This window comes from Pongo abelii, chromosome 10 (assembly GCF_028885655.2).
Source record: "Pongo abelii isolate AG06213 chromosome 10, NHGRI_mPonAbe1-v2.0_pri, whole genome shotgun sequence".
Lineage (NCBI taxonomy): Eukaryota > Metazoa > Chordata > Mammalia > Primates > Hominidae > Pongo > Pongo abelii.
In genome coordinates, this window is record NC_071995.2 from 102527239 (window position 1) to 102552293 (window position 25055).

A 25055-nucleotide genomic window follows, 5' to 3' on the forward strand; every position below is an offset into this window, starting at 1 on the left:
AATGAGGTGGCCTTGAGAATGCACGCAGTGTAGTGAATCAGGGACACAGAAGGAGCTGGGACCCAGGTGACTCTATGGAGCCAACAGAGCAGCTCAGGACTGCCTGTTCCCAGAAGTCTCTTATAGGCAAGAACAAACCCCAGTCATTGAAGTCAGGTCTCAGTTACTCATAATCAAGTACAAACCCTAACATATAACCATTTTCATACATGTCTATGGATTTGTTTCTATGGGAAAAAATTTCAGCTACAAGGCTTCCCTTGTATGTGGCTCCTGCTTTCCCTTAACCCCTTAACCAGCAGGTATTTCCACAGACTCAAGCCTTACTTACCAAGAAGCTTGTGCTCCACTGCACTTCGCAGGGACTGTGCCAGAAATACAGAAGGCCATTGGGCTTCTCCTGGACCCACTGTTTGGTGGCGTTGCGGAAGGCAGCCCAGTGCAAGGTGGTCACTTTGTAATGATTCCTGTAGCCCAGCATGTCCAAAAGCTGGAGTAGCTCATCCTCAGCCAAGCCACCATGCGACAGGCACAGTAAGCACAGAGCGTCGGCCACCCAGCCATCCAGTCCTGCGCAGGCAACATGATGATGACGAGAATAAGAGCTAACATGAGCCAGGTATCTTTCTAAATGTTTTATATGATTCAACAACCTTCTTTTTCAATCATCCTATAGGAAATACTCTTATGGCCCCTGTCAAATGAGGAAAATGGAACACATAGAAGTGAAATAACTTACCCAAGGTCACACAGAAATAAATGCAGAACTGGGATTTGAACCCAGATAGCCTGGCTCCAGGACCCATACATACTGTTAACCATTAAGCTATCATCCATAGTCACAACGAACACATCCAGAGCTCTGGTTACACACTGGAAAGCTTGCTGATGATTACACCGAGCATTTCTGCCTAGCAGTCTTTATTAAGGTTTTCCAACACCTAATTTGCATTTATGGCTGTGAGTGGTTTTTCTGTATGATTGTTTTCCTGTCACACAGTCACAGACACCACTTAAGCCAGCTCTTCATTACCCACCTGACCCTTAGATTTTTCCACCATAGCTGGACCTCCTTCTGGCTTTATGATCAGCTGACTTTATTAAAGAGATCCTTCAGACCATTCAGAGAAAAGGTAACACACAGTCTACCACTCTCACTTTACCTCCTATGCTAGGACTAGGGAATGAGCCCAAATTACCTGCAATCTTAAAGCAAAGGCAGAACTGTGCAACCCCAGTCAGCCAAGCTTCCCTGAGGTTGGCCTCAGCATTTTTTTCTTTTTTTTTTGACAGGGTCTCACTCTGTCACCCAGGCTGGAGTGCAGTGGCACAATTACAGTTCACTGCAACCTCGACCTCCTGGGCTCAGGCAATCCTCCCACCTCAGCCTCCCTAGTAGCTGGGACTATAGGTGCGTGCCACCACGTCCGACTGATATTTTGTATATTTTGTAGAGATAGGGTTTCGCCATGTTGCCCAGGCTGGTCTCAAACTCCTGGGCTCAAGTGGTCCACCCACCATGACCTCCCAAAATGCTGGAATTAGAGGAGTGAGCCACTGCACCCAGCTGGCCTCAGGTTAACCAAGCTCTTCCCACACCTGTGGCTGAGCTCCCTGGGCCTCAGTGGCAGTGTCTGGGCAGAGCTGGGGGGTGGAGCAGTCTTTGGCGGGGAGGAGACCTGGGCTTTCCTGCACAAACCTGGAGATGGAGGGCAACACAGCCACAGGCCACTTTGCCGAGTGACTCTTCTAAGGGCACAGAGAACTAGTTTCCACCTCCTTGTAGGTGCAGGAGGGCGCAGTAAATTTGAAGTCAATTTTCTTTACAGAAATGCAAATTGTAGAACAAAAAAACAGGGCAGGATGATGTGTTGCACCAATCAATGCGTCTGTCTTTCTTTTTTTTTTTTTTGTTAAGAAGGAGTCTCACTCTGTTGCCCAGGCTGGAGTGCAGTGGCACTATCTTGGCTTACTACAACCTCCACCTCCCAGGTTAAAGTGATTCTCCTGCCTCAGCCTCCCAGTTAACTGAGATTACAGGCACGTGCCACCACACCCAGCTAATTTTTGTATTTTCAGTAGAGACAGGGTTTTGCCATGTTGCCCAAGCTGGTCTCAAACTCCTGACCTCAAGTGATCAACCCACCTCAGAATCCCAAAGTGTTGGAATTACAGGCATGAAACACTGTGCCCAGCTGTGTCTTTCATTCCAAGTATTTTCTACTTCTCACCCCCACTTCCCCATCCCTGCTCCATTTTAAATTCACTGCCCTTAAGAGAAGACTGTTATAGCAGAGAAAAACTCAAGTTTCAAAATAGACTTTTGAAGTTCATGGTAGGGACAATGACTTGAGGGAACAAATTTTGACCCTCAAAAGCCTGATTGTTGAATATCATAAAACACATTCCTGCCTTTCGGCCGGAACCACCGTCTTCCAGTAATTCGCCAAAATGACGAACACAAAGGGAAAGAGGAGAGGCACCCGATATATGTTCTCTAGGCCTTTTAGAAAACATGGAGTTGTTCCTTTGGCCACATATATGCGAATCTATAAGAAAGGTGATATTGTAGACATCAAGGGAATGGGTACTGTTCAAAAAGGAATGCCCCACAAGTGTTACCATGGCAAAACTGGAAGAGTCTACAATGTTACCCAGCATGCTGTCAGCATTGTTGTAAACAAACAAGTTAAGGGCAAGATTCTTGCCAAGAGAATTAATGTGCGTATTGAGCACATCAAGCACTCTAAGAGCCGAGATAGCTTCCTGAAACGCGTGAAGGAAAATGATCAGAAAAAGAAAGAAGCCAAAGAGAAAGGCACCTGGGTTCAACTAAAGCGCCAGCCTGCTCCACCCAGAGAAGCACACTTTGTGAGAACCAATGGGAAGGAGCCTGAGCTGCTGGAACCTATTCCCTATGAATTCATGGCATAATAGGTGTTAAAAAAAAAAAAAGGACCTCTGGGCTACAAAAATGTTTCTCTTCATTGAGTAGAAGTGTGGTGTCCTCTCCCCCAAAGAAATATTTAAAGCAAAAAAAAAAAAAAAAAAAAACACACATTCCTGGAGCCAGGTGAGGTGGTGGCACACCTGTAATCTCAGCTACTCAGAAGGCTGAGGCAGGAGGATCCCCTAAGTTGGAGGCCAGCCTAGGCAACATAGTGAGACCCTAGCTTAAAAAAAAAAAAAAAAAACAACTCTTGACTAACACATGGAATAAATTTTTTTTATGACAAACAATAAACTCAAATAAGTTCAGGGTGATCTAAAGAGGACTTTTTCCCCCACTCAGGAAGAAAAGCATTTGTGGAACTGAGAAAGTACAGGAGAGAATCAGAGAGGAGAACAAGACTCAAGCAGAGCACAGAAGCTGGCTGAGGATAGAGGACCCTCTGTTAGGATGTGGCCCCCATCAGCCGGGAGCCACAGAGATCCAGCAACCTAGAACAGATGCACACACGGGTGTCCTAGAGGAAGCCAGAAGTGCAGATAAGTCAACATCTGTGGACCATGGAGACCATGGCCACCTAGGTGGAAGAAGGCAGGGACAGAGAACAACCAAGGCCGCCCAGCACCCAGGCCCTTGGATCTCAGATCGACCCAAAGGAGATATGGGAAGGCCACAAATCCTTGCCTGACTGAGAAAATCCCAAGCTCACTGAAAACAAACCATATTGATGGAATTAACCTGAACTGACTAAATGAGGTATCTGCCATCAGCAGGCCTGTGGGCTCAGAAGAGGGATACATTGACTTATAGAAATAAGAAAGCTCCATTTCTTAGATTCTTGAAAAATGTGACTGAAATTTATGTCTAATACAGTTCCCCTTACAGCCAACACACAGAGTCCTTTAGAGGAGCCAAATTTAACAAATAAAAATACAGGATGCTCAGTAAAATATAAATTTCAGATAAACAATAAATTAATTTTTAGTGTTGAGTATGTCCTGTGTAATATTTGGGACATTCTTATACTGAGAATTATTTGTTATTTGTCTGTAATTCAAATAATTGTTAGCATAGGTATACCCCATGCAATATCTGAGACATACTTCTACTAAAGATTATTTGTTGTTTATCTGAAATTCAAATTTCATTGGGCAGGCCAGGCATGGAGGCTCATGCCTGTAATCCCAGCATTTTGGGAGGGCAAGGTGGGTGGATCACCTGAGGTCAAGAGTATGAGACCAGGCTGGCCAACATGGTGAAACTCTGTCTCTACTAAAAATACAAAAAATTAGCTGGGAGTGGTGGCGGGTGCCTGTAATCCCAGCTACTTGGGAGGCTGGGACAGGAGAATCTCATGAACCCAGGAGGCGAAGGTTGCAGTGAACCAAGACTGTGCCACTGCACTCCAGCCTGGGTGACAGAGTGAGACTCCGTCTCAAAAAAAAAAGAAAAATTTCATTGGGCATCCTGTGTTTTCTCTGACAACCCTGTCCTTAGAGCCCCCTTCCCTGCGCAGGAGTCCACACATCTTTCTCCCTGTGGACTCCCACAAAGCTGTCAACAGTGGCCAAGTCCTACCTTCTCCTGAAGCCACAGTGTCTGAATTTGCCCTTTTGGGTTGAAAAGTCCAACTGTAGTCTTCAATCCAGCGTTTGAGAACCAATTCCCAGAGCTCCTGAACAGAGATGGCCTCCAAGTACTCCTTCATACACTGAAACTCATTGCAGTAGATTCTACATTCTTTCAATTCATTGGCTAGAATTGTGAGTTTTAAAGGACTCAGGTCTGGTTTTTTCCTCAACACCTGTGTGTTCTGTTGGAAGGGGTCCATCATGGGAATGGAGAGATGCTTTCTAAAGATGTTTAATTTTGTTTCTTCATCTCCTGTGCTAATGAGTTCCACTGTCCTCACATCCGGGCGGGCACACAACGACTTGTAGGACAGGCTGGAAGAGACAGTGCTCATGATAAATTTGCAACGAGAGGAGAGTGAGTGTGGCAGCCAGGAAAAATCTTTTGCCTGATGGAGAGAATCAAAGACATTTGAAAACATTAAAGACTTTATAATTACTTTGTTGATGGTTTTTCAACTTAGAGTAGGTACAATATAGGGAGTAAGTATAGAATAAGGGTTGGAGTTAAGGTTATTAATAGTAACTTGAATTGTAAGCATTACAGTGCTAAGAAAATATCAAGTCACACTCAATAGAACCGTATTTGACTCATGTGTCAGTTATGAATGTGATTGTGCAAATAGGAACTCTAAAAAGAGGTTCCTAGGAGCAAGTAATTTAATAAAATCACATAATTCTGAAGAATGACCTACAGGAATAACCAGAGGAAACTGGAGAGTGCAATTGGAACCACTCAGTTGAAAAAGAGGATGCTATTTTATGCTGAGAAGTTGTCATTTTGTGCAGCAATACTATCATGAGTTAAATCATTTTATTTTGGAACAAAATAAATACCTAATAAGATCAATCTTTTCTCGATTCCTTTAATAGCCTTTCCCACAATACCTCTTTGCCTAATAACACCAACCATCACATAACTCACCCTGAGCCAGGCACTGTGTTGAATGTGTCTGTAGGTACTAACTGTATTAATTACGGTTTTTAATTTCTGCATCTTAGGATGATTTAACATTCCTCAGGACCTTACAGACCCAGCCCTTCCCAAAGCTGGCTAACTACTGGGGGTGGTGGACAGCCTGCCTGGAATCTGCCTTTAGCGTGCAGATCTACCTCACACAACAACCCTTCCTTAAATCAACCCAGTGCCAGGTACCAGACAACTAGAGGCAGCCTCTGTGCCCAAAGCCCATCAAAATTATTCAAATTAAGCCTGGGCAACATATAGAGAGCTCATCTCCACAAAAACATTTTTTTTTAGTTAGCTGGGCATGATGGCTCATACCCACAGCCTACAGTCCCAGCTACTTAGGAGGCTGAGGTGGGAGGATGGCCTGAACCCAGGAGGTAAAGGCTATGATTGCCATGATTGCACCACTGCACTCCAGCCTTAACTACAGAGCGAGATGCCGTCTCAAAAAAAAAAAAAAAATTCAAATTAGCCAACCCTAAACTGTTTACCCTGCCCTGCCTTGCCATTCCTATAGAAACCCCAGTAAAGGCTCTGGCTTCAGTTTCCCCTTGCTCCTGTCCTCTGCCTCCTGACCACCCTTCCCCTGGGTCCCTGCGCAGCGTGTCCCCTTCTCTCAGGAAACATAAGTAATGACTTCATCTTTCAGTGGCACCGACCTCTCCATGTGGTCACCCGACCATACCTCTGTAAATTAAATCCTGGGCATAATTTTAATACATGAACTCATTCTATCCTCATGACAACACTCTAGAAAGACAGAGAAAGAAACTCAAGGATAGAGGAGCTACATGCCTTAACTAATTCATTCTGCTAGCTTAAGTGGCAGAGCTGGAATTCAAACCAAGGGTCTGGCACCAGAGGCAGGCTCCTAATCGCTGCCCTAAACTGCTTCAGGTAACTGTCTGGCCATCCTTCCTCCTTCTAAAGAGCTCTGCCTCAGGCCCTTCTTCCAGAAAGCCATCACTTCATGAGAGGCTGTCACAATACTACATACCAATCTGTAGCAGCACACGTCACAGTTGCAATTTTATATTTATTTGAGTGATATGACTTCACTGATGTCTGCCATTCCCCACTAGAATGAAAGCTCCATTTCTTTGCAGGGACCATGTCTGTCTGTCTTTGCTAATAGTGCTTTGCCTATAGTAAGTGCTCATGGTATACATACAATTTTTTTTTTAGATGGAGTCTCACTCTGTCACCCAGGCTGGAGTGCCGTGGTGTCATCTCAACTCACTGCAACCTCCACCTCCTGAGTTAAAGCAATTCTCCTGTCTCAGCCTCCCAAGTAGCTGAGATTACAGGTGTGCACCACCATGCCTGGCTAATTTTTTGTATTTTTTTTTTTAGTAGAGATGGGGTTTCACCATGTTGGTCAGGCTAGTTTCGAAATCCTGACCTCAAGTGATCTGCCTGCCTTGGCCTCCTAAAGTGCTGGGATTACAGGCATGAGCTACCGCCCCCAGCATTATGATATATTAAATTAAAAAGCAGGTTAGGAAACAATGTGGTGTGTAACTTCTTTACATAAATATGTATATGTATATGTATATGTATATGTATATGTATATGTATATATAGATATCCATAGGAAAAAGGTATACAGCAGCAAAATAGTTACCAGTGGTGAGACAATGAGTGTATTTAATTTCCTGTTTTCTTCTTTTTTATCATATTTTCTATGAGAAACAGATCTTATTCACATAACTGGTTGATTACATATAGTTTTAAGTTTTAAAGAAGCTGCTTCCCAAAGTAATAACTAGTGCCAAGCATTAGTAGAGGTTCCACTGATCCAATATTATTTCAAACAGGAGAAAAACTGAAGATGACAACCCATGAATGTGATTTTGTATGTGTAAAACCAGTGAAGATGAGGTAGACCAAACTATAAAACATAAAAAACAGTAAGACTGTTCAAAGTATAAAATAGGGGGCAGATATGTGCATGGGGAAAGGCCCCAGTGGCTGGAACCAGAATGCCCATGTCTGAATTCTGAGTCCACCACTTAACCATCTTAGGACCTTAGACAAGCCACCTACCATCTCTGTGCTCAGTTCTCCTTGTGTAAATAGGGAAGATGAGCACAGTCTCTTCCTCATATGGTTGTTGTGCGAATTAAATGCATTAATATTCTTTTTGTTTTTGTTTTTGTTTTTGTTTTTTTGGAGATGGAGTTTCACTCTTGTTGCCCAGACTGGAGTGCAATGGTACAACCTTGGCTCACTGCAACCTCTGCCTCCCGGATTCAAGCGATTCTCCTGCCTCAGCCTCCCAAGTAGCTGGGATTACAGGCGCCTGCCACCACGCCCAGCTAATTTTTGAATTTTTAGTAGAGATGGGGTTTCACCATGTTGGCCAGGCTGGTCTTGAACTCCTGATCTCAGGTGATCCACAATCCTCGGCCTCCCAAAGTGCTGGGATTACAGGCGTGAGCCACTGTGCCCAGCCAAATGCATTAATGTTATTAAAGTTCCTAAAATGGTGCCTGGCCCATTGTAAATACATTATAGAAGTATTTGTTCAATAAAATATAGAGCAGGGCTGGGTGCAGTGGCTCACACCTGTAATCCCAGCACTTTGGAAGGCAGGCTGGGAAGCTTACTTGAGCCCAGGAGTTCAGGATCAGACTGGGCAACATAGCAAAACCTCATCTCTACAAAAAGTTGAAAAAATTAGCCAGGCATGGTGGTGTGTGCCTCAGCAGTCTGGAAGCTGAGGCAAGAGGATGGCTTGAGCCCAGGAGTTGGAGGTTACAGTGAGCTATGATCATCCCACTGCATTCCAGCTTGGGCGACACAGCAAGACCCTGTCTCTTAATTAATTAAAATATAAAGCAGTAACTAAAAGCAGTGTTGGCTAAAACTAGAGATGTGTGATACAATGGAAAGGTGTTATATATAATACATCCTAAATAATGAAGTTTTTATTCTTCGTATTTCTTTTTTTAAATTGTTTTATTTTTATAAAGTTGTGATAAAATAGCGGTTATTTTAAAAAGACGTTACCTTCTGACCTGAAATCCCATAAATGCCAATCAGTTCTTCAATTCCATCTAGTACAAGTATGCATGGCTTTAAACTGATGGAAGCAATGAATACTTCCACAAGAAGTAAAAAGACCAAGCCATCTGAGTCTTCGTTAAGAATATCTGTTTCAAGCTGAGTACCTACAGCATAGAAATTTGTTCAAATTAGGTGGAAACGATTCCGTCATTGCTAAAACATGTTTATGGGCTGGGGAAGCAGAAGAGGTTGGGAAAAATGAGTGCTACTCACAGCTGTACGTCTAACACACATATGTATACATGTGATTACCACCTTCAAAATATTCAACCCAGAAGACACAATAACAATGTTTACCAACAGATTGTCTCCAATACATTTTCAGGATTTGATATAAAAAATATTTTTGTGTGATCCAAAACATTACTCTCATCTTCCAGAATGCAAAAACAGGTCATGTTACAAAGAGTTGGATACGAAGAGAAGCCCTGTGATCTGTGAAGTTTCTGACACTGCCTAACATTGGGTGCGTGCTTAGGGTCACAGCCACCACCCTGGGCTCTTCCAGTAATGCTCAAATATAGAAGCTCCCACCCACCATCTCGTTTCCTTGGCCCTACCCCATCTTAAACTTAACAGAAATAATCCTAAACTCTAGCCACACTACTGGGCCCTAGACTTTGGATTCTGGAAAGTATACATTCTTAGAAAGAACTAAGCTATGAACCCCCAAAAGGCAAAGGAAATCATTAGAGATGACTGACTTTCAGACTGTGATAAAGTGACCTAGTAGCAGAAACTCTAAGTTGTAATCAACTACCTAATACCCTAAGAACATTTTACTGCAACTTCCGTCTTGCTTTTATTTTTCAAAAGCAATATTTTCCACAGAAATTTAAGCGCATTGAGGTCTGGAAAATTGAGTCACATGTAGAACATTTAATTTATTAGGTCTCTCAGATGCCTTAAGATTTTGTTAGAGTCGTTGAGAGTAATTATATTTAGCAAATATTTATCAGTTGCCTATTATGTGACGGTTCCATGCTAGATGCTGAGAGGAGATAAAATCATTCATATATGAAGTCAAACAGCTAAAGGAAGTGGAAATTGGTTCTGTATACAAATAGCCAAATTTCAAGGCAGAATATGAGTCTGGAGGCTACTGAAGCTTGATGTAGAACCATCACAATAAAGAAAAGCTCTGTGTGAAAGACACTTCAAATAAGCCTTTAAGGGTACACAGGCAGAGAGGAGGAGAAGGGCATATCATCAAGACAGCACAGCCCAAGGCTGGGACATAGGAAGGTACCATGAACAGCTGAAAAACAGGACATTGCTTAGAGTAGTGTTTCTTAACAGGAGAGGTTCCAGGGTTTTGAGACATCCTACAACACAGGACAGTCACACCCAATGAAGCTTTGTCCCCAGGTCTACCTGACTTTCAGATATTTCGACAATCACGTAAGGGGGAGAAAAAAATTGATAATGACCTAACCTAGAAACCAACTCCATTTTACATATAAACACAAACTATTTTTTGTATGGTTTTAAAACACATTGAATTTTCTAGAATGTAACACCACATAAATTGATGGAAGATTATACATTGTTTTGTCTAAAATGACACCAAGATTTAGTCACCATTTCAGAAAATCACCACCCAATAGCAATATTTCCTATGAAGTTTGGTCTTTTTTTTTTTCTTTTTCTTTTTTTTTTTTTTTTTTTTTTTTGAGATGGAGTCTCACTCTGTCGCCCATCCTGGAGTACAGTGGTATGATCTTGGCTCACTGCAATCTCACCTCCCAGGTTCAGGTGATTCTCCTGCCTCAGCCTCTCGAGTAGCTGGTACTACAGGCGCACGCCACCAAGCCTGGCTAATTTTTTGTATTTTTAGTAGAGACGGATTTTCACCATGTTGGCCAGGCTGGTCTCGAACTCCCAACCTCAGATGATCCTGCCTGCCTCAGCCTCCCAAAGTGCTGGGATTACAGACATGAGCCACCATGCCCAGCCAATGTTTGAGTCTTTAATAAGACACACCCACGTCAACCTATATTTATAGACTGAAACTTATTGCTTTTATGGTGATTTTCTATACAGAGGCACTATGTCTTTGATTCAAGTCTGATCATTTACATGTTCAAATACACATTGTTTTATAATAAGTTACTTTCTGTATATTCATCTTTTTATAGTATAGCAGTGTTAACTTTTAAAGAGATTTTTATAACAAAATGATCATAAAATCAATTACTTGAAACTTTTTTTATGAATGTGGGACATTAAGAAAGTGAAGGTGTCAGAAAAGATAGAGACTGAGCTTATATCAAACAATGAAAAATGATTTTCAAGAAAGGGAAGAGAAAGAAATTCAGCTTGATGATTCATCCCTTGAGTTTTTACTTAAAAACCTTTAAAATTATGGACATCGTTGAGATTTCAGAACTGAAACGACAGAATTTTAGGGCAGAAGGGGTTCTTAGAAATCATCTAGCCTAGTCCAGACCCTTCATTTTGTAGATGAGGAAACTGAGGCCCAGAGAGGTGAAGGGAATGTGAACACATAGATCATCAGGAGCTTTTAAAACACTATTTTTTCTAATGGTTTGTTTTCAAGCCATGTGTGGCCCCCATTTCTTAGTGTAGATGGCTCACAAGCAGCCCCTGTCAGAACCCACAGAGGTGTGGCTCCTCTGCCTCTTCCACAAGGTTGGCATAGAGTGTAAGTGACAAGGTGAATGTGAATGAACCTCAGGAAGTATATACCACCTGACCGTCACAGAGCATAGAGCACTAATATAATCAGCAAAAATTCATCCTAAGCAAAAAAAAAAAAAATACTCATGGCTGATGCTTATAGATTTATATCTTTGTATATGAAGGAAAATATATGTTGAGTGGTTTTAAAACCACATTTTTGGTGATTATAATTATTTCTTCTGAAAATAATGTTGACAATACAGTCAGCGTTACTAGTATTGGAAAATGATTCTAAACATTTCTCCTTATTTTCGCAGGAACAATCTGTCTCTACTAAATGATAATGGCCAATTGCCTCATTTAAATGGTAATAGCTCACGTGTTTAAACAGCCATCTAGGGATTGACAAACTCTTGTGCTTTTTAGCAGTGTTATCTCTCATCATTCAACATAGGTTTACTGAGAAGCTTTGGTGTCTGTGTCAGGCACTGGGTATGACAATGGCCAATAAAATAGATATGATCCCCACACTCACAGAACTTACACAAGGAGACAAACAATAAGACAGATCACAGGACCATTTATAATTCACCCGAGGGACCTAGGGAGGCAAGTTCACAGTGCCTGGAGGGAGACACTTGTGTAAACTAAGATGCAGTGGGACTGGGGGTCCTGTGTCACGTGGTCAAAGTTAGGGCTGAGGGACAGAGGTACCCATCAGCCCCTCTTATGGAGGGGGTGACCTTTGAATAGGGCCATAAAGGATGAGAAGGATTCCACTGCCCTGAGACAAGGGAAGGGGCATTTTAGGAGAAGAGAACTGCATCGGCAAAGGCTCTAAGGAGATCAAACCTGTGGGGCAAAGGGAAAGAGATCAGGCTGGGAAGTCAACAGGGCCCAAGGCGAAAAGCTTGGCAAGCTCTGCCAAGGATTTCTCTCCATTCCACATCACCAACTTGAGCAGAGACCTTCCCGATGCTGGGAGAGGAGACTGATGAAAAGCATCCACAGGAGGGAAATTTTCCTTTGCTGGCTCAAGGAGGATGGCAGTGTAGTGATGAGGACTAGGGGCTTCGATCCCAACAGAGACCTGAGTTTGCACTCCCTGCTATGCCCTCGCGTAGTTGTGTGGCTCTGACATTCTGAGCCCCATTCTTCCTATGTGGGATGATAATTCTATGGGTGGACCATTGAGAGCATTAAATGAGACGCTGATAAAGCCCTTAGCACCGCTACATAGAAAGCCTTCAATAAATGGAACTTATTCAAACCTGCCCCCAGGTTCCATGGGGTCACATGGTGAGGAAACATGCAAATAAGAAAATCAGTGACAACGCTGAGCATGGTAGCTCACGCCTGTAATTACAGCACTTTGGGAAGCTGAGGTTGGAGGATTGCTTGAGCCCAGGAGTTCAAGACCAGCCTGGACAACATGGCAAGACCCTGTCTCTACAAAAAATTAAAAAATTAGCCAGGCATGATGGCATACTCCTGAGGTTCCAGCTACCAGGAGGGCTGAGGTAGGAAGATCACTTGGGCCCAGGAGATCAAGGCTGTAGTGAGCCGTGATCACACCACTGCACTCTAGCCTGGATAACAGAGCAAGACCCTGTCTCAAAAGAGAAAAACGAAAGAAAAAAGTCAGTAACTACTCTGACCTTCTATGAAGCGTGTCTTCTGTGACACCAGTTGCCTGCAAGGCAGGCAAAGGGTGTGGGAGTCAGTAGAGCTGGCTACAGGCAGTTCCCATCTACAAGATCCCTTTATCCTGGCAAGCAGGGATTGAGGACAGAAGAGCAGAAATATGAGTGTCACTGGGTGTGATTAGGTGCCCCAGATAGAAAGGGTCCCTGGCTCACAGCCCACACAGGATCTGCAGCTTCAGACAGCTGAGGCGGGCTGCAGAAAAATGCTCTCTGCAAAGAGGCTGAATCTGCTCCGAGCACCTGGCCTCTCAGGCTGGCTGTGTTCGCAGCAGCAGCCCTTCCTCCTCTGCCCACATCCACCTCACCCAGGTGAAACCAGGTCTCAGCAAAGGCAGCCACAATAAATGACTCTGGGGCTAGGCTTCTCTGGTCACCTGCAGGCTTTCTGGGCTGCAGAGGCGACAGCTGCAAACTCTCTTGTTTTGCAGTCCTTCCTCTCCCTACTTAGCTAATGAACAAGAATGTCTTGTTTCCCCTAGCAGCCCCCACACCCTGCTTCTTTCTCTAGCTCAGAAAGGAATAATAACAACAACAATAATAAATAATAACAACAACAACAATAATCGCAGCTGTGTGCCATGTACTACTTTAAATTCCTTACTTGTATTTTGTATTATGTTTTTTGGGTTTTTTTAACGCAGTTTTAAAAAATTTTGTATTATGTTTTAATTCTCACAGACCCTTATGAGGTTAGTACTATGAACCCCACTCTCATTTTACAGATGAGAAACTGGGGAACAGAGAGCTTAAGTAAACTGCCCAAGATCACACAGCTAATGAGTGACAGAGCCAGAACTGTGGGCCAAGTCCAGGACCAGCCCTTCCTCTTGTTAATGAGGAGGGGTGTTTTCTCAGGGTTAGAAAGTGTCAAGTATTCGTAGGCTGTTCCTGAGCTTATTCTACTGTTGTCAGCCTAAAAATCTGGTTTTTTTGAAAGACAGCAGCTGTTTTTATTAGGAGTTCTTTGCATCCAAACACACGTTCATTAAAATAACAATTCACTTTGGGAATAAAATCATAATTGAGTGTGTAGCACGGAGTTTACATCATCAGCCTGCCCAGACTGAACACCTTTGGGATGTGCCAGAATAGAATTAGTCGCTGTGTAGACACAGTCGCACCTGCTTCTACTGATTTTGACTTTATCCATTTTATATGCCCTGAGAAATGCAACCATAAAGACCTCATCCACACGTGTTCTTCCCTCTGTTTACTCACAGACACCCACCACATGCACAGAAAGAAACTCAAATCCCTGTACCCTTTTATAGAGATAAGAAACACCCATCAAAACTCACCCTGGGCACTCATATACTCACTTAGGGCCCAAAGGCACACATGGGTACGTGTCCCTGCATGACAAGAGATGAATTCCCAAAAGCAAGCAAAGTCAGACACATACAAACATGGAAATACACAGCAGGCGCCTAACAATAGTAACAGCTAAGATTTATCAATGCTTACTATATGCCAATGCTTACTAAGGGCCTTGGTCTTTCATACTTTATCTTAGTTAATCTTGTCAACTACCTGTAAGGCACATTTTAAAAATAATTATTATTATCCACTTTTTACAAATAGGAAAACTGAGCCACAGAGGGTTAAAATAACTCACCCAGGGTCACACGGCTAATAAGTAGTGAGACAAGGTTTGAACGCAAGTGGTCAGACTCCCTAGCTGCTCCTAGCAGTCAGGCACCATACAGGTCCCACACGATTGTGATTACACGTTGGCCCACACCTGGCAACTTAAATATCACGCGCCCAAAGCAGAACTCCATTTCCCTCAAAACCTGCTTCCCCTCCACCGCCCCACCAATGCTGGCCCATCTCAGTCAACAGCCCTCACCACCCATGTAGCTTCCTAAAGCCAAAAGCTAGGAGTTCTCAATTCCTCCCTTTCCTCCAACCCACACATTCAATTCATCAGCAAATCCTCAATCCACCCAAAACCCTCCACCTCCACTGCTATTGTCCTCTCTGAGCCACTGTCATCTCTGGCTTGGACTATTGCAGTAGCCTCTAACACCTGTCTCTGCCTCATGCTTGTCCCCTTACACACATTTTCCACACACCAGATTGATTCTGGTCTTTTAAAAATATTAATCGAATCATGTCATTCCCCTGCTTAAAACCCTCCACTGGCCTCCCACTGCACTTAATAGAATCCAAACCTAATGTTATGGCCTGCAAAGCCCAGAGTGGCCCCACCTTTCCCTCCTGCAGTCCATCGCCACCCAGCCACACTGGCTCTCTTTCCCTCTCTAAGTCATTCAACTTGCTTTCCAGCTGAGGAGCTGTATGACCTGAGCTGTTTTCTTTGCCTGGAATGTTCTTTCTCCTGGTTTCCACATGGCTGCCTACCTTCGTGTCCATGAGATCTCCACAGAGAAAGTAGCAGAGAGGATGGCTACCTGTTCCACAAAAGCCCATGCTCCCCCTTCCACAGGGCAGGGTTAGTGTTCTATCCCTGCTCAGTTCCCAGTGTGGCCATGTGGACCCAGTGTGGCCAAGTGCTTGTCAAAAGAATGGGTGAGGAAGTGGCTATGCATCCCTTCCAGTCTGAGACTTCTGAGGAACAGATGTGCTTTTCCACTCTTTCCCCTCCCCCTAACACAAGTGGAGGGATCTGAGGCCCCAGGGGATGACATAGCCTTAATATGGAAAGAAAGCCTGTGTCTCCAAGTCACCACATGGAGGAAAGTGACTTGTTACCTAACTAAGGACCCCATATTATACTGTTTATATGAGTAAGAAATAAGCTTTCCTTTGAGAAGCCACTGAAATGAGATTCAGTTGATATGGCAGCTAGAGTTGCCCTAAGACAGAGACATAGTCCCTGACTGCTCAAATAGCCACCCTGGCACCTTATCACATCACACTGCATGGCACTAATAATTATTTGACATGTTTCCTATTTATTTGTTATCTACCATTGTCAACTAGGACATAATATCTATGGGGGCTATGACCTTATTTGCCTGACTTACTCCTCTATTCCCACAACTGGGAAGAGTGTCTGGCACAGAACAGGAAACCAATAAATATTCTGTAATGCAAGAGTGAGTAAATGAGAGAATGAATCTGCTCAATACATGGTTATTGAATTGAGTAGGGCAGCAGTAGTAGAGAGGCATGTCCCACTCAGGGCCTGGCACTTGCTTCCTCCAACAGTGCTGTTCCCGAGACACCCACCTGGTTCCCTCCCTCCTCTCTTTCAGTGATGTATTTAATTGTCCCTTCCTCAGTGAGATTCCCCAGAATACCCTATTTAAAATCCTAACAGTTCCTACACATCCTGCCTACCTCTTTCTCTGCTTTGGGTTTCTTCATAGAACTCACCATTATCGAACAGTCTCTTATTTAGTGACAGTTAATTCTTTGTCCTCCTCCCTCTCCTAATAACATGAAAACTCCATGAGGTAAAAACTGGTGTCCATTTTGTTCACTATTGTATCTTCACTGCCTAGAATAGTGCCCTGGCACAGAAAGGTACTCAAGTAATGTTTGGTGAAAGAAAGAAAAAAGAAAGAGAGAGGAGGAGGGGGATAGAGGTGAAGAGGGGGGGAGGGAGAGGGAGGAAGGGAGGAAGGGGAGAAGGAAGGGAGGGAGAGAGGGAAGAAGAAAGGGACAGAGGGAGGGAGGGAAGGAAGGAAGGAGGGAGGGAGGGAGAAGAAAGGAAGGAAGGAGGGGAGGGAGGGAAGGAAGGAAGGAGGGAGGGAGGGAAGGAAGGGAGGAAGGAAGGAAGGAGGGGAGGAAGGAAAGAAGGAAGGAGGGAGGGAGGGAAGGAAGGGAGGAAGGAAGGAAGAAAGGAGGGAAGGAAGGCAGGCAGGCAAGCAGGAAGGAAGGGAGGAAGGAAGGAGGAAGGAAAGAAGGCAAGCAGGAAGGAAGGAAGCAGGCAGGAGGAAGGAAGCCTAGCTCTGTGAGGGAAGATGTGGGTAGACGTGGGAGGCAATACAGGGTTTAGATCAGAGCAAGGGAACAAGAGCCACATGAGCAGAAGAGAGAGCCACCCATTTCTAACTGCCCTGAGAAGTCCTGAATGAATGGCAAGTCTGACTCTCTTACCGTAGTTTCTGTACTGTAATTCTGTGATGAAGTAATGGATCACAGACATGATGTCGCTGCTTTCACAGGTGCTGCCCACAAAATGAGGAATCAACAACATGCTCGGATGTTTCTTTTTGAAGTAATTAACCCAGCTGGCAATCAGAGTGGACTTCCCACAACCGTGTTCTCCAGACAAGAGCAAAATAGACTTGTAAGTTGGAATAGGATTTATTCTGAAAAAATAAAAGGGTAATAAAATGTAAAGAATATTTACCAAGGAAGGGAAGGAAGGAGAGAAGAAGGAAGGAAGAAAAGAAAATTTTCCTGCATACATTTTTCTTCTAAAAGATAAAGTTCTAGTTTCAATTTTGGCCTCAGCCGGCTTCAAAGAAGTCATTCACCCTCTGGGCTTTAGCTTTGTCCTGTGTAAAACTCGAAGAGTAGAGACAGCAACGTTGGAAGGCCCTTCCAGCTAGACAAACCCTAGGTCTGTCCAGTAAGAACCAGGGTTACATAAAGGTCCCAAGGCCTGGGGAGGGAAACGACCACATTAGTCCACTGCCCTTGCATCTGGCTTGCTCCTCCTCCCTTGGGTTACCACCACCAGCGCCAGGCTGGTCCTTGGTGTGACATCATATTGGAAGAGCATCAGAAGTTGAAGCACTGCCAGGCGCAGTGGCTCATGCCTGTCATCCTGGCACTTTGGGAGGCCTAGGTGGGCAGATCAGTTGAAGTCAGGAGTTTGAGACCACCCTGGCCAACATGGTGAAACCCTGTCTCTACTAAAAATACAAAAATTGGCTGGGTGTGGTGGTGTGTGCCTGTAATCTCAGCTACTTGGGAGGCAGAGGCAGGAGAATTGCTTGAATCGGGAAGTGGAGGTTGCAGTGAGCCAAGATCATGCCACTGTACTCCAGCCTGGACAACAGAGCAAGACTCTGTAGGAAGGAAGACAAGAAGGGAGGGAGGGAGGGAAGGAAGGAAGGAAGAAGAAAGAAAGGAAAGAAAGGGAGAAAGAAAGAAAGAGAGAGAGAGAGAGGGAGAGGGAGGGAGGGAGGGAAAGAGGAAGGAAGGAAGGGAAGGGGAGGGGGAGGGGAGGAGACAAAGGGAAGGAGACGGAGGGGAGGGGAAGGGGGAGAGGAGCGGACGAGGGGAGGGGGGAGGGGAGGGGTAAGGGGAGGGAGGGGGAAGAGGAGGGGAGGGGAGGGAAGAGGAGGCCAAGAGGAGGGGAAGGGAGGGGAGGGGAGGGGAGAGGAAGGGAGGGGAAGGAGGCACTCATATGCCAAGAATTCCCTTCAATCCTGATGACCACCAAATTAGAAATCAACTAAATTATTATCATTGTTAGTGACTCACTGACAGTCTTCTACTGGGTGGGGTGTGTTACCTGGTAATACTGCATGAATATATTTCTTTGAACTGCCAGGAGCATAACACAACTTGTTCTGTGGCTTTCTTTTTCACTGAAAAGCTTCTGAATATGCAGAGTATTCTCAGGTCCATGAAATTCACTCTGGCCTTGTGCCTTACACAGTTATCATTCAATAAATACGTGTCTAGTGGCTTTTCACTGATGTAAGTTCCATGAGGAGGATAGTTTCCAGGCTCACCTTATTCACCATTGAATATTTAGTGACTTGCACAACACCTGACCATAACTTGTTCAGTGAGTGAATGAAATAAATAAACCTGACATTCAGCTTCAGCAAAGAAGAAAATCAGCCTAAAAATTCATTAAAAAAGAAAACGTAAAACAGTGTCATTAGAAGTTGCTTCATAAGAATTCTATCTCCATGGCCGGGCACGGTGGTTCACACCTCTAATCCCAGCACTTTGGGAGGCTGAGGTGGGCGGATCACAAGGTCAGGAGATCAAGACCATCCTGGCTAACACGGTGAAACTCCGTCTCTACTAAAAATACAAAAACAAAATTAGCTGGGCGTGGTGGCGGGCGCCTGTAGTCCCAGCTACTCAGGAGGTTGAGGCAGGAGAATGGCACAAACCCGGCAGACAGAGCTTTCAGTGAGCCAAGATTGCACCACTGCACTCCAGCCTGGGCAACAGAGCGAGACTCTGTCTCAAATAATAATAATAATAATAATAATAATAATAATAATTCCATCCCCATTAGTATGAGTTTGGAATCAATGCCTTATTGCTGAAATGATTTCACCAGCAAATCTGAATGGTCAGGTTTGATTTTGTGCCCTACTTCCACTTTTGCTCTCTTTCAGTCTCAACCAAGCAGTGTGAGTGAGTCCATCAAAATATGTCATAGAGGCCAGGCATGGTGGCTCATGCCTGTCATCCCAGCACTTTGGGAGGCCAAGACAGAAGGATTGCTTGATCCCAGGAGTTTGAGAGCAGACTGGGCAACATAACTTTTGTCTCAAACAAAAAAATTTTTTTTTAAATTTAGCCAGGCATGGTGGCATGCACCTGTAGTTCCAGCTGCTGGGGAGTCTGAGGTGGGAGGGTCCCTTGAGCCCAGGAGTTTGAGGCTGCAGTGAGCTAGGATTGTGCCACTGCACTCTGGACTGAGAGACAGAGCAAGACCCTGTCCCCCCCTCAAAAAAAAAAGGAGTCTTGTAAGCAGGTTATTGCTCTGCTCAAAAGTAGTACAGTAAAAGCCAAGTCCTTACAAAGACCTGTAAGACTAAACAAGATCCACATCCTCCCCGCTGTCCATTGCATCTCCAGCCTCATCCCCTACCACCAACCCTACAGCTGACTTTCTTCCAGCCGCCTGGCCTCTTTGCTATTTCTCCAGCCTCCGGGCCTCTACATTTGCTATGACCTCTGTCTGGAATGCTCTTCCAATCCATATGTGCATAGCTTGCTCCCTCACCTATCTCTGGTAGTTACCCCAATGTCACCGTCTCAGTGAGGGCTTCCCTCACCCTACCAGATGGCCTAATTCCTTCCAGTGTTTCCTTTTCCTCCACAGCACTTAAGGCATCTCACGAATACTACATATTTCACATGGTTATCATGCCTGTCTCCACAATGCAAGCTCTGTGGAGGCAGAGATTTGTTTCTTCTGTTCACTGCCATATCCCATCTCTAGAACAGTTCTTGTATCTAGCAGGTAAAATAAATGAAGGAAAGCTGCAATCACAGACAGCCACATAATCAGGGGTAGGGTCTTAAATTTCTTCTCAAGAACAAAAAGAACATTTCATTTTGCAAAGTAATCTGTGGTTCCTTTCGAAATTAGAAAAAAAAAAGGATCCTATTGATCTATATAGTTGGTTATTAAGACAATGCTTTGAAACCTGAAAAGCACTTTCCTTTTCTGTTGACCTACACACACTATTCAGGAACTTAAGGTAGAGAGCATTGTTTCCAAATGGCAAAGCAAACAAGGCCCTGAATGTTTTCATGGATCTAATATAAAAGGGCTTATTTGTTATGTTTTTACTGAGCACAATAATTTGAGTTGTTCAATTGCAATAAAATTTATTACATTTCTCATCCACTCTGAAACACTTAAAATTATAACCTAAGTGAGAAATAATTCACATACTAAAAAATTCACCATTTTAAAGTGTACCCTTCCATGGTTTTCAATATATTCACGAGGTTGTACAAGCATCACTGCTATCTAATTCCAGAACATTTTTCAGCACCCCCAAAAAGAAACCGTACCCACTAAGAATCATTCTCCATTTCTTTCACTACCCTCTTCCTCCAACAGGCACTAAACAACTTTCTGTCTCTATGAATTTGTCTACTTAAACCTAATAGTCTTAACATATGACCTACATGTTTGTCCTGTAATCTGAAAATATTGACTGAGCACCATGTTGTATTAACTGAATAAATTGTCTTCCTCTTGGCATGGGTTCCCAGAACCACAAGAATGTTGGTAGCCCTGTCCCTGAGTGAACTAAACCAGTAGGTTCTGAACCTGGGGTAGCAACTGTGAAGAACAGCCCTTAGCCATGCCAGCACTGCAGTTTTATTTCAAAGCACAAATCTCTCACAGGCCACATGAGATGCAAGGTTTAAGAGCTGGAAAATGAGAATGGAAAAAATAAAGCTATCCTAAGAACCTCCCCGCTTCCAAGGATGAGACTGGGAGGGATATCACGGGTAACCCCAGCTCTCTCACTGCTGGCCTCAGCTTCCTAATGCCTGTGGGTGGTGAACACGGTACTTCACCACCCAGGGTGAGAAAGATATGGAGGTTTTATTGTAGAGGATACTGGATAAAACAATGAAGGAGTTCATATGTTGAGTAAGATAACCTGTTTTTTTCTTTAGAGATGGAGTCCCACTATGTTACCCAGGCTGGGCTCAAACTCTTGGGCTCAAGGGATCCTCCCGCCTCACCTGATTAGCTGGGATTACAGGCATACACCACCATGCCCAGCTCAAGATAACCTGATTCTTTACAAACAAACACAAATAATATGGTCCATATCCTTTTCATAAGTGCTAGCTGAATATCTGAATGTAATTAATAATGAGCTGATGATACATGTGGAAGCTCTTTGTAAATTACACAATATTATGCAGATGCGTTATTCATATTTCCTAATCTAATTTCTTCTTTTTTTTTTTTTTTTTTTTTGAGACGGAGTCTCGCTCTGTCACCCAGGCTGGAGTGCAGTGGCGCGATCTCGGCTCACTGCAAGCTCCGCCTCCTGGGTTCACACCACTCTCTCGCCTCAGCCTCCCAAGTAGCTGGGACTACAGGCACCCGCCACCACGTCCGGCTAATTTTTTGTGTGTATTTTTAGTAGAGACGGGGTTTCACCATGTTAGCCAGGATGGTCTCGATCTCCTGACCTCGTGATCCACCTGCCTCCACCTCCCAAAGTGCTAGGATTACAGGCATGAGCCACCACACCTGGCCTAATTTCTTCTCTTTAAAGTCACTCCATCATTCTCAAAAATTACATAGACCACCTTTGATGTATGGGAGAAAAAAGAAGGTGGTTCCCTGCACTCTGGAATTGTCTAATCTTCTTGAGGACACTGGAGGAAACTATGTGAAATACCAGAAAAATTTTGCAAGTGCAGAGTGATATCTGATAAGAAAATTCTAACCCCAGGGTGGCTTTTAGGGGGTCTCTCTTGCTTGAAGGGACGAGCATAGAATGGGGAAAGTTAGAAAAGGCATTCCAAGTTTGGGGGATTTTGTTTACCAAAGTCACGCTGTTCTGCCTGAGCTTAGGATTTCTTGACATCTTACCTGGGGACAGAATCTAAACTGGAACCTGCTGCCACATTGTTAAAATCAAGTTCCACATCCTTTAAGGCAAATTTTTCCAAGATTTCAAACGTCCTGTCTGACTCCTTGGAAATAACAAACATTTGGTTGCACTTCTCAATAAACTCTTCGTGATAGAAACGTTCAAAGCTGTGCTTGTAGTCTTGATAGTGAAAAAGATAAGTTTTAATAACTTAGATTAGTAGTTTCACATTTTCGATTCTACATGTTATTATAAATGCCCAGGAAGGTATCTCTCTGTATCTATATCACCTTCTTTCTACTTGTGAAATATTCCATATTTCACAGCCCATTCAATATACTAATGAAAGAAAACAATTGAACCTTTCTTCTGCTATTTGTACACAGAATCCTACTTAGGATTCCAAGTTATTTCATGACCTCAGAATGACAAGGGCAAAAAAATTAGGCTTGCTATATAATGCAGGTCATTTTTTCAAACTGTTAGCGAAGTAGGAAGTTATCTAATTCAGTCTTGTGAGGTATGTCTATCTATGACAGAGGTTGAGCGAGTGGGGTATATTTTTAGGACAAATGCCCTAATAAGGATAACAACCATGGGTACAGCTGCAGCTCTGCCATTGGGCAAGTTTTTTAAATTCTCTGATAAAATAAGGGGGAGGGGCTAGACAATGGATAATTTCTAAAGTTTCTTCCAGTTTTAATTTACTGCAATTCTAAATTCATTGCCTAATAAAAGTCAGGGTGTTCTGGGCTCCAAAAATGCCCTCCTGTCTCTGGAGACACCCATATTCCCTATGTTTGTTTGTTTGTTTAGGAGTAAAGACTGTTATCAACACATGCAGGAAAAGGAACACCAGATAGTTTAGCCTGGTAAGTTCCCAAAATACTCACACTGTATCTTCATAGTTAACAGGGCTGCCCCAGGGCTCAGACAGGACCAGAATAGACCTGGAGAATCCACAGGCTGGCCAAGGTCAGCTTCAAGTTTCAAGATCTTAGACAGAATCTGGATGACCTCACAGTCTAACAGTCCTCTTACCGAACCCTGAATCTCATCCAATAGTCTCAGGGATCTTCAAGGACCTCAAAAGTATTTCTATGGGTCAAGAGTGTAAACTGATAGTTCTACATTGTCTTACAATAACTACCAGCTGCCCAAATGGCCTATCACTACCCTAACTGTGGACTATGAGATTTTGGAGCTACCTAGGTGATTAAAGAGCATTGAAGATCCAAAAGAGAAAGAATTTAAAGCCCCTTCTAAAGCAAGGAAGGATTATTTTTTAAATAATCCATCCATTCCATGCCTTCTAATTCAGACATTTAGACCACATATATACATTCAAGAATAAAGTCTAAAACAAGCTAACCTTTCAGTAGTATCCAAAATCAAAGACTAAGGAGAATACTATGGAGAAATAATATGACCTTAACCCCAAAACACAGGAAGGCTATATTCTTGAAGACATTAGTGAATATTAATCAATAGATGCAGTTCAGGTTAAGATTAGTAAAAGAATATTAATATTAACCACATTTCTGACTTTAACCAAATGTATATATTCTTATCGAACCCATTTGTTATTATTCATTCTCACTAGCTATTAACTCTGTGCCTGATATGTGTCTGGTGCTGTTTTTAGTGGTTTACATAATTACTCTCAAAGTGGTTAATGTTAACCCATTTTACAGAAGAAAAAACTACGGTTTACCAATACTAAGTAATGCACTTAAGGTCACATAACTAGGAGCTGAAAAATACAAGATCCAATGACCTGTCTGTCAGATTCTAAAACCCCAAGCCTGTCATAAATATGTGGGTTCTTTTTAGCTGCTCAACATCCAACCACCCTACCCTAGTTTCACTATTAGCCCTGGATTATCATTGGGGATCCACCCATCCCAACTCTCAGTTCATATTATTCCAAGGAGTCTAACTCCACTTCCAGCTCCAGAAGTGGCCTGTGACCCAGGATTAGCCAATCAGAGCATCACATTCCCTTGACACCCAGTGATTGAATCAAATGCAAGCATATGGCCCAGGTCAGGCTAATCAGAGCCAGAAAGACTCAATGCTAGGAATGCTAGGACTTTGAGCCATTTCTGCTGGACTTGAACCTGGAGCTGCTATGGCCCATCTTCCTCTTCCTTCACGATAGAGAAGCTAAGGAGCTGAGCTAACATCAGGACAGCAGGGCCAGGCTGAGAAGCAGTCAGAGACGAGGGTCTGGTAACATCATTTGAGCAACTGAATGAAGCCTGAGCTGAATCAGACTTAATCCTGGCCTTTTTTAGTTATATAAGCTAATAAATTCCCTTTTCATTAAAATCAGTTTGAGTCACCTGCAACCAAAAGAGTTGGGACGGATACAATGTTCTTTTTCCAGGGTCTGGATGATTTGGCTTCTAGGCAGAGTTTTGTCTAGCCTGCGGAGGTTTGTCTTCACCACCACCACCCACACTGAATTCAATGACTCTCCTGTTCCGTACAGATCCATCTGCTCCCTATCACATTACAAGGACTATTGTGTGCCTGGTCCCTGAAAGCATCTGAGAATGTACCACCTGCCACCATTTTCCATCCCCATGTTAATTGGGCCCTTTCATCAGTAATTTATAATCTTTTGGGGTCATTAAGCCTTTTGAGAATCTGATCAAAGACACAGGCCATATTCCTACCCCCAGGACACACATAGGAATATAAACATTATATTTTCATACAATTTTACATAATTTTCATATAGTCTATTTTTCATATAATCATTACAGATCCCTCCTGAAGTCTGTCTAGGTGACAGACTCTTCCCTTATTAATCTGGTACATGTCCACAGG

At 43.5% G+C, this 25055-nt stretch overlaps 2 protein-coding genes across 2 annotated transcripts in view; one reads left to right on the forward strand and one right to left on the reverse strand.

The window, feature by feature from the left end:
• Positions 1-25055, reverse strand: part of LOC100450758 (putative tetratricopeptide repeat protein 41) — a 72325-nt gene that overhangs the window by 45526 nt on the left and 1744 nt on the right. The window contains 6 exon segments of the mRNA XM_024256549.2: positions 332-356; positions 359-570; positions 4529-4970; positions 8564-8724; positions 17038-17260; positions 22219-22400. Of these exon segments, the coding sequence (XP_024112317.2) occupies positions 332-356; positions 359-570; positions 4529-4970; positions 8564-8724; positions 17038-17260; positions 22219-22400 (1245 nt within the window).
• On the forward strand, positions 2443-2970 carry LOC103892121 (large ribosomal subunit protein eL21-like). Its single transcript, XM_054528165.2, has one exon. It carries the CDS (start codon positions 2452-2454, stop codon positions 2932-2934), a length of 483 nt encoding a protein of 160 aa, XP_054384140.1. The 5' UTR covers positions 2443-2451; the 3' UTR covers positions 2935-2970.